Source organism: Lactuca saligna, chromosome 4 (genome assembly GCF_052625555.1).
Source record: "Lactuca saligna cultivar CGN05327 chromosome 4, ASM5262555v1, whole genome shotgun sequence".
Taxonomy (NCBI): domain Eukaryota; kingdom Viridiplantae; phylum Streptophyta; class Magnoliopsida; order Asterales; family Asteraceae; genus Lactuca; species Lactuca saligna.
The window spans coordinates 100,572,231-100,582,744 of record NC_136420.1 but is presented as its reverse complement, the minus strand read 5'-3'; the positions used below and the strand labels follow the sequence as shown (position 1 = coordinate 100,582,744).

The 10,514-nt window shown below is 39.9% G+C and overlaps 1 protein-coding gene across 1 annotated transcript; it reads left to right on the top strand.

Annotated features, from left to right (window-relative positions):
- Positions 1-2,866: 2,866 nt before the first annotated feature.
- On the top strand, positions 2,867-9,253 carry MOS1 (modifier of snc1). Its single transcript, XM_078990933.1, has 11 exons — positions 2,867-3,116; positions 3,946-4,022; positions 4,181-4,261; positions 4,346-4,390; positions 4,498-4,876; positions 4,967-5,060; positions 5,168-5,248; positions 5,363-6,578; positions 6,658-6,838; positions 6,931-8,791; positions 8,870-9,253. Exons 2-10 carry the CDS (start codon positions 3,991-3,993, stop codon positions 8,713-8,715), a joined length of 3,894 nt encoding a protein of 1,297 aa, XP_078847059.1. The 5' UTR covers positions 2,867-3,116; positions 3,946-3,990; the 3' UTR covers positions 8,716-8,791; positions 8,870-9,253.
- The last annotated feature ends 1,261 nt before the right edge of the window (positions 9,254-10,514 follow it).

The following is a 10,514-nucleotide window of genomic DNA, read 5'->3' as shown; positions in this document are numbered from 1 at the left end:
ATGTATGCTTGTTGGATTTTGGTGGGAGGTGGGATACTTATATTCTTTTAATTGAGTTCTCTTACAGCAACAACTATCATGCCAACATTGGTATGCCTCCCTTTGAGTTGCTTTATGGGAGGAAGTGTCGGGCCCTAATTTGCTGGGATGAGGTTGGTCATCGAGTGATGCGGAGTATTGAGGTAGTACTCAAGACTACTAAGTAGATTTATTAGGTTCGTGGTAGACTGCAGACCACATCGAGCAAACATAAAATTTATGTTGACCGACATTGTTCTGATATTTAGTTCCAGGTTGAGGATTTCATGCTTCTGAAGGTGTCACCATGGAAGGGTGTTATTCGGTTCTGGAAGCGAGACAAGTTGGACCCAGATACATCGGTCCTTTTGGGGTTGTTATCTAGGTAGGCAAGGATGCTTATCGGCTGGATCTTCATGTGGAGCTTATTCAGATACACAACACCTTTCATGTTTTACAGTTGCATAAATGTTTAGCTGATGAGTCCGTAGTGGTACCCTTGGATGACATTCAGGTTGATGAACGCCTGAATTATATAGAGCGACCGGTTTCCATGATCGATATGAAGACGAAAACCTTGCACAACAAGGTAGTGGTTTTGGTCAAGGTATAATAGAAGCACCGGAAGGGTTCTGAATGAACTTGGGAACATGAGGAAGAGATGGGAGAGCATTACCCCAAGTTATTTGCAGCAACGGATTTCGAGGACGAAATATGATTTAAGTAGGGGGAGTTGTAACATCCAGTTTTCAGGTATGGATTTTAATGCTTAAAATCTTGTGGACTTTTGTGGCCACGACATGGTGGGGAAGATCACCACGACGTGACAACCACTTTTGGGCCTCATATTTTTTAGTTGGCACGATGTGGTTGTGTATTGGCAACAACGTGGCAATGTCCCAGGCTCAAACCCTATTTTTTCGACTTAAGGCCCTATTTAAGGGATGTGATGGTTAAGGTTCACCCACCCTCAACCTTCATTACCTCTAAGAGCCTTGGAGCAAACCCTAATCCACCCTCATCGATATTTGAGATCCATTTGGTGTTTTTGCTCCTTTGAAGGAAGAAATAAGGAGTTTTAGAGCTAGAGCGAAGCAAGCAAGCTTCATCACAACCTTTTATGCATCTCATAGCCCCTTGTGAGTGTCCATGTTCCCTTCTTTATGGTTATAGTTTTTTAGATCTTGCCTTTTATAACATTTTGAGTCTCTTTTTATGATCTTGGTTGGAGTTTAGGGATGAACTCCAAATAAAGCTTGTAACTTTATCAAACTTAAATGTCCCTTGAGTGTTATACCTTTCAGATCTAGAATTTTGAGAGTGTTTTGAAGCCATACATGATAACTAGGTCACTTTTCTTTCCTTTGTTGACCTAGTTTTGAGGGAGACATGCATTAAACATGCATATCCATAAAGTAACGATTTTTATGAGTCTTTGTGAGGAAAATACACCTTATGGAATGTTTGAGCAAAGAACTTTGCATATGTAGAGCTTAATCAATTAAGATGTCTTCAAATAGAAACCACAATGTGGTATGGTGCTCGCCACAACGTGGTAAAGGAGGGCATCATGTTTGTTTTGTCATTTGCTGCCATGACATGGTGACATATTTGTTATGACGTGGTGGTGGAATTGGTCGCGATTGTGTTGGATAGCCACGACGTGGCCAGTGGTTGGCTACAATGTGGTAACCTTTTTGAACTGACTTTTGGTCCAATTAGTAGTTTTTTTTAGTACAATAAGAGTTTGACCTTATATGGTTCTTTAGGTGGTGTGTATTGCCAACCTTTCGCCTGTATGAGTTGTAGTCTATTAAACTTCGAGTGTGAAACTAGTCTTCTCACTATACTATGTAGGATGGTAGATTGCCTTTGTGACTCTTGCATGTATGTTGGGTGAGACCCGTATTGACATGTGATATTTTGGGGAACTCACCAAAATGTGTGATTATGGTTTCATGTTTAAACGTTTTAGGTACTTATGGTTCTAAATGGAATGGCTCTACTTGATCATATTGTATTCCTTAGAGTTTTATTTCTGCTTTAATATTTATGATTTTACTGTGATGTTTGAGAACACTTTACATTCTGATTGTCTTTTGAACAAATGATTGAAGGTTTTAATGGTTGAAAGATAAAACTTTTACTTAGTATTTTTAGACGTTACAAAGACAAACTTGATGATTATTTATTAATTGGATACTTGATGGGATGAACACAACTCTTTGGGATATAGTTCTATGACCGTGCATATGATCCATATCATCAGAATATATTTCATATGCCTCCCATTGCTATCCCAATATGCCAAATGGATTCTTAGTAATATTTTACCGGTAAGACTTGTCAAGAAATTAAACACATGTTAAAGTTTGATATAAAATGTGACTTCATTGGTTTATCGTACACAAAACAAATAAAACGAATAAGAATAAAATAAATTAGAAATTAAACACATGTTAAAGTTAGGAGATAAAATGCGACTTCATGGTCTATTGTACAAAAAAAAAAAAAAAAAAGGAATGAGAATCAAATAAATTAGAACGTGATAGTTTGAATCAAATTAATTAGAAGATGATAGTTTGTTGTTATTTATGACATTAATTCTAAAAGCAAGGGTGTAGACTAGGAGAATAAAACATTACGTGATTCCAACCATCGGCTACACAATCCAATGGCTGACAACGCAAGTTGTGAAACGAAGCTTGACTGTATCCATTTTCAGTTCAACTTTTATTTATTTATTTATTTAATTTATGTTTAAGATTAAGATTAAGATTAAGATTAAGATGCTTTGTTAATTGTTAATTTAATTGTTTGGGGGCTATAACTTAAGTTATAAGCGAGGGAGCTTTCTCTGTTTTTTGGGCTTAGCCTTTTTCCGGTGTTCGACTTCGACCCACCCACACATCCACTGTTCCCAACCCCCTCGATTCCCCTTCGCGACACTTCTCTCCACCACACACGCACACGGACACCCAAACCGATACAAACACCACCGCCTTTCGCCTCCTTCGCATCGTCCTTGCTATCGCTTTCCAAGATCGCAGATCGGAGTTGTAGTTGTAGATCGGAATTACCCTACCTATTTATCGACGGTAAGCGTTTTCTCTCCGTACGTATGTTCGATTTTCTGGTTTTGTTTATAAATTGTTATTGTGTGCTACTTCTGGTTAATTTAGAGTTGAAATTTAGGGTTTCGAAGCGCTCGAAGGTCTGATAATGTTTATCGAGGAAGTATTTTGCTTTTCTCTTTTTTTTTTCTTCGGTTTTTTAACGCAAAATATGTCCTCGATGTGTGAATCGAAGTTCATATGTGAAAGGATATATATATTGCTACACTACCCTACGTGCCGATGTAGGATGCCCTTTTTTCCTTTTGATCCAATATAGGACGAATATAGCACGGGGTGTTATATAAGTCTGAAGAGTATATAAAAAGTATGGTTTACTATTAATATGTTGAAATTAACGACATATAAGTCTTTACTATTAACTTATTCGAACTAATGACATGGAAGCAGCTTTGTTGTGTATTTATGAATGTGCTCATACACTTTAAGGACTAGTGGTAGGGAGGTTTCTTGAGAAGTCGATAGTGTGAGAAGTACACTTTACTCACTTTGATTGCGTGAAACAATTGCGTAGGTGATACGTGACTACGTGAGATGCTTTTGGTTATCTTGAATGTGATGATATTGTTTAAGTTGAATGCTTGCTCTTTCAAATCTTGTTGTGCGGAGTTCATTCTGTTTAAAGCATCATTCTTTTTTATGGGCTTTAGTTGGTAAATGACTAGGTATTGGAGTGTTGTTGATGCTGTAATCTCATATAACATCACTTGTTGTATGGCTGAATTCAAGTCAACTAGTCAATACTCAATAGTTCTTTATAGTAACCAAAGTAATATTTTGATTTCATCTGCAGGTCTTCCAGATACTTCTTGGATGACCTTGGGACTGCATTTGAACAATGACATCGAGTATGTTGGCTGGAGAGCGGAGGTATAATTATTTATCCCTTTCCTTCTGTCTTACTTTTAATTAAAACAACGGGTCTTAGTTTTGTAATGTTATTCACTTCCTGTTTTCCTCTTTTGCCTTTTACATTCCTGAACAGCATGAAATCAATGTACTTAATCTTCTATTGTTTTCTGTTTTAGGTGGGCCTCTGCAAGAAGAGGTGGCATGATTGTTTTGGGGAAAGTTGCTGTTCCTAAACCTCTGAATTTACCTAGCCAAAAGTATGCTTTTACTGCTGAATAGTCAATTGTCTTTGACTCTGTAATAAATAAGAATAACCTAATGTTTTTTCTTGCTGTTTCAAGGTTAGAGAATCATGGTCTGGATCCAAATGTTGAGATTGTTCCCAAGTGAGCACTGCTTTATTATAATCCTATACTCTTGTTAATTGTTATAATATTCTCTATGCCACTTTTACCCTTCAGGTTTCTTACATTGCTGTTGTTTTCTCTAACAGGGGTAGCCTTAGCTGGGGAAGTCGGCCATCTTCTTCAACCTCAAATCCTTGGGGTGCATCAGCAGTATCACCAAATTCTGATGGTAACACCGTTTCACCACGTCATCCCACTGGCCGCCCATCATCTGGCGGGGGCCTCAGTCGACCATCGACAGCTGGCAGTGAAAGAACCCATGAGCCTTCTGCTGCTAACACATGGGGTCCAAATTCCAGGCCATCATCTGCTTCAGGGGTATTAACGTCAAACCAGTCAACACTAACAACCTCACGCCCACTCAGTGCAGAGACAAGACCTGGTAGCTCGCATTTATCCCGTTTTGCTGAACCCACATTTGATAATTCCATGGCGTGGGGCCCTAATGTTACTTCAGATAAGCTTGTAAGTTCTTCTGCACCATAACAGAGATGCTCATGTGTTAACAAAAAGGAATCTTTTAATCAGTCTTTGACTCTTCTTTTTTTTCTGCAGTCAATACCCTCCAAGGGTAATGATTTTTCTCTGAGTTCCGGGGACTTTCCAACTTTGGGTTCTGAAAAAGATGCAAAGAGTAGCGAACCACATGGTAATTTTTATTTGTTATATTACAAACCATTTTAGCAGTGATTTCATCAGTCATCTAATAAAAGATTGTTTCTGCATTTTATGTTGTTGTTTTTGCATTTGTGTCAGATCATGAATCTCATGTTCGTCCTGGCTCAGCCTCTGGCAGAACTGCACCTTTCAAAGAGAGAAACGAAATGTCTCAGCATGGTTTGTGTTTTTTTTAGCCTTCATTTTTCTATTATCAAAGCATCTTTTTTTGGCAATTTGCAGATGATTGTGTATGTATTACATTACTTGATACTAATGTTTTCTTGACTGCAGATACCAAGAGTGGAAGTGTTGAAACTTGGACAAGAGAAGGTCCACCACATGTTGAAGAACACTGGCAAGGGGAACCACACCAATATCTGAACCCTAATGTCCCCCCTCAACATTTTGATGCATGGCGTGGCCCACCAATGAATGCACCTGGTGTTTGGTATAGAGGACCACCACCACCACCTGGAGGTCCACCATACCCCCCTGTTCCTCATGGCGGCTACCCAATGGAACCTTTCCCTTACTATCGCCCTCAGATGCCGCCTCCTTTAGCAAATTCACAACAGGGGCCCGGTCCAAGAGGCCATCATCCAAGAAACGGAGATTTTTATAGACCCCAGATGCCTGATGCTTTTATACGCCCCGGTATGCCTATCAGGCCTGGGTTTTACCCTGGTCCTGTGCCTTACGAAGGGTATTTTGGTCCACCAATGGGTTATAATCACAATCCCAATGACCGTGATAACCCGTTTATGGGAATGCCACCTGGACCTCCTGTTTACAACATGTGTCCACCTCAAAACCCTTCGGAGCTTGGTGATCCCCATTTTAGAGGTGGCGTGCGTGGGCCCCCCGGAAACATGTATGTTCCGGAACAATTGGATTCTGTTCCTCCACATGAAGAGCCTCGTGGGCCATACAAAGTTCTTAGGAAACGTGAAAACGAAAGGAATGCTGACGTGGACGAGGGTAGTTGGGAGAATCAGACTGCAACAAACTCACTGGCTTTAGAAAAGAATGAGCAGCCACAGCCAAGACCATCATTCCACAAAAGTGACACCAGAAGGAACGAAGATATGCCTTCTAGAAGAAACACACTTGTTGAGAATAATCCTCCTCCTTCCAGGATGTTAGGAAGCCAAAATTACCCTTCTAATTCTAAAGCATCCAGTGAGAGTTGGGGTAAAAGATCAGAAACTGTGACACCTGTTTCAGAGGTGGCTCAGGATGTTTCAGCTAACCCTAAAGATGCAAGCTTGATACAAAAGATTGAAGGTTTGAATGCGAAAGTACGCGGGACATCTGATGTTGCATCTGGTAATTTAAAAGAGGAGCAAAAGAATAATAGGTTAGTTAACAACCCAAACCCCAAGGACAATTCTACCCTTACATTTGGTACGATTTCCAACACTGAAGATCTTGCCCCTCCTCGTGACATCAATCTTTCTAAAGATAATACCTCTAAATCCACCACCGCAAGCGCATCAGTAGTCTCAAGGTTTATGATTTGGATTTTTTGATGTCCGACTTCATATATAGATATAATAATTTTGTTTTATGTATAATGTTATATTCAGGCAACCGCATCATGGATTGCGAAAAGGAAGACCAGTTAATCAAGATAATGATGGGTGGCGAAAGAAATCTCCAGTTCCAAGTTCTGAGAATGTAGTTCATGTTTCTGAAGAGAACCCTGAAACTAAGAACACAGGCGATTCTCTGACTCCAATGGTTGACCCTGCTGATGGTCAAGCACAGGTAAGCAGTGGTGAAGAACACAATTTATCATCATTTTGTTGTGGATATGGCTAACCGTCTATATATCTATTTATGGCTGCATACTGAATCAGCGTGCTAGGATGAGGGAGTTGGCGAAACAGCGTGCAATTCAATTACAAAAGGAAGAGGAAGAGAGAATAAGGGAACAGAAAGCAAAGGCCCTTGCGAAATTGGAAGAGTTGAATAGGCGTACAACATTAGCAGCAGATGGTACAACACAGACTGCTGAAGCTTCTGCTACTGCTACTAGTGTTGTTGCTGAGCAGGAGGATGTGGAGGGTTCATCCCAAAAACCAAAAACGGGACCAGATACTGATACTAGCAAAGTGAGTTCAGATTTGGACACAAAAGGTCAATCTCAAGCAGTTGTCCAAGTCAGCAACAGTAAGAACAGTGAACAAGAGGCTGTTGTTGATGCTGAAAAGCCTGAAAGCAAAACTGTTCATGTCCCATTATCAACAACACAACAACAACAACAACAAAGAAAGAGAAATAACAAGAGTAGCAAGAATAAGCCTAAAGTTGATGATGTGATGGAAGGTGACGTGGCTAAGGTTTCTTCAGAACCAACCTCTCATGTTGAAGTAGATTCAAGCAAGGATTCGATGCAGCAATCTAACATCCAGTATAATAAAGGTCAGCAGCACTCGAGAAGGATGCCAAGGAATCCACAAGCTAATAATAACAATAACAGATCAGCAGATAGGTTTCATGGGAATGATGGTGTTGTGTGGGCCCCTGTTAGGGCCCACAACAAAGAAGATCGTGGTGATGAGCACAGTCAAGGTCAAAGCCAAAGAGTTATTCAGGATGATGTGGTGGTGCCAGTGAAGACGTCCGTCCAGACTAATCTGAAAAGCAGAAGGGCAGAAATGGAAAGATATGTTCCGAAACCAGTAGCTAAAGAACTGGCACAGCAATCAACACCATCTTCACCCATGAAAGGTGCATTAGAAGAAGATGCATCACAAGAAGTGGTTGTTCAACCTGTAGTTCCAGTATCATCTGATAGTAATAATAATAATAAGCAAAATAAGGCGCAGATGAAATCCCAGCAACAGGGAGTGTCTGTAAAGAAAAATCATAATAATCAGAAAGCTGCAGGTGTGGGTGTGAGCCAGAAGAGTGAAGCTACAGGTGAAATGAATGTGATGCATGACTGGGACCCGTCTGATGGGTGGTTTATGCCTGAATATCCTCCCCCACCACCACCAACAACAACAACCAATACAACCAGTGTTGTGAAAGATGAAGGTGGTGGTAATAAAGGAAAGAAACCAACAGCAGCATATAACAAGAGTCAGAGTAGGAGCACAGCGACAGTGGCAGTGAAAAATCATCAGGATGAAGCCGAGGTAATAACAGAAAGGCCTACTTCTGCGAAAGAGAATCGTTCTACTCATTGGCAACCAAAACCTCAAGCTCAAGCAGCAGCATATAAAGGTCAAGGTGGTGGTGAGGAACATCATCATGGCGGTGAAGAGGGTAGAAGAGAGAGAAAGCCAAGAGGAGGAGGAGTACGGATTCATTCCCCAAATAATAACATGGAAGATGAATCCCCTCCATTTGAGCAGCAGCAGCAGCAGCCAGGTTTTAGGAAGTATGGGCAAAACAACCGTGGTGGTGGTGGGCGGCAGCATAATAGCAATAATAACGCAAACATAAACCGGGAAAGGCCAAGGCAAAATCTGCATTACGAGTATCAGCCAGTCGGATCAAACAAACTGGATGCAGGTGCAGGTGTAGCTGATGGGTCTGGGAATTCAGGGGGTCAGAGGTACAAAGAGAGGGGTCAAGGTCAATCAAGGCGGGGTGGCGGCGGCGGCGGTGGGGGTAACTTTTATGGGCGGCAATAGTGGTGGTGATTGAAGAGAAGTCAGATGATGTTTACTCTTTTTTTTTGGGGTCAGAAAATTGGTGGGTGGTGTGAAGGTACGAATGGTGGGGTTGTATTTGAGTGATTTAATAATATGATGATTTTATAAATGTGTTATTGGTATGGTATGTCAGGTAGGGGCATGCATGCATTGAGCAGAGAGAATAGAGTTTGGGTTGTTTAGGGCGGACAGACAGACAGAGAGAGTGAGGAAGGCAAAGTGTTGCAGTTTATTACACGAGAGGGAGGGACGTGGCGGTTTCTTATGTGAGTGTTCTGAATATTGTAATGTCTTTCTTGTTATTAGGAGAGGAGCTATACATTGTGTCGTGTTGTGGAAGGAAGGAGAGAGATGAGATGAGATGAGATGAGCCCCTTCTTGTTTGGCCTAATATTGTTTTAAACTGACTGGTTTGCCCTGAATATTTGGTAGATAGATCTGATCTGATGTCATGAACCTTGTTGTTATTGTTTCACTCTTTCATCTATAGCATCTAGCTAATTCTCAGTTAACGTTACATCATGTCCTCAAGCTGTTTTTAGTTACAATCAAATGCCCTATTATTTCTTTTCATTTCGTTTTTTTTTTTTTTTTTTTCTTTATTATTATTATTTTTTTAAGAAAGGGATTTCCATTTCCTGATCTTACACCAGTTAGCCATATCTTGGGCCGGAACCCAACCCAATGATATTTTGACATGATTTGCGTTCCTCCACTAGCATTTACTCATTTCATGAGTAAACATAGGGGTGGCAAGGGGGCCAAACGGGGAAAATAGCATCTCTGCCCCAATCTCTGAATTCAGCCGTATCCTTGGATTCAAACCCTCAATCCGGCTTTCAAATTTCAGTATCATCTTTGTTTAGGGATGTCAAAAAAATCTCATGGGACCTTGATATTGTATAGGGGATATTTGTTTAAAAAATCAAGGATGGGGGAGGGGATGGATGTTCCCGTCCCGAACCCGGGGTCCGTTAATATTTTATTTATATTAATATATATTAATTATATAAATATAATAAATAATAGCAATGTTTTTGAGTTTCTAAAATTCAACAAAATACAATGTTTTTTAGTTGTCAACAAGATTCTAAATAACGCAAGGTGTGACTCGATAACAATGTCAAAACTCTAAAATTTACATCGTTTGTAAGGCGCGACATAAGGATGAATTTTGGAGAGGACGATGGAACGAATGAATTTCGGGGGTAAGGCGAGGGATGCAACCCCCGCTTCATTTGCCCATGTTGACATCACTGTCTTTGTTTCCTCTTCTATTTTCCTTGAATATCTTGTTAACTCTGTTTGTTCTGAAATCTCTTGTTTAACCCTAGTTACCTTCTTTTTATTATTTTCACTCTTAAAAATTATATATATATATATATATATATATATATATATATATATATATATATATATATATATATATATAAAAGATCAACAACGAACTTAAATAAGGAAAGAACCAACAAACCCACTAACAACACATTTTTATGCACTTAGCCCCAATCAATCAACAATAGATACACATAACTCCGCAGCGGCAACCTGAAATCATCGAACGCATTGCTCAATCAAGTCCACCACAACTGAATCTACATGCGCATGTTCTCCTTACAGGTGAATTTCTCCATTTTCAACTTGATTGATTCGATGTGCGTATAAAGTGATATGATTTGAGATATCATGAAGATAATTGTAAAATTACGTTGCTATTTTATGGCTTTAATCGGTTGGTTATCTCATTCAATTTGTGACTATAGGTAATCATTAATAAA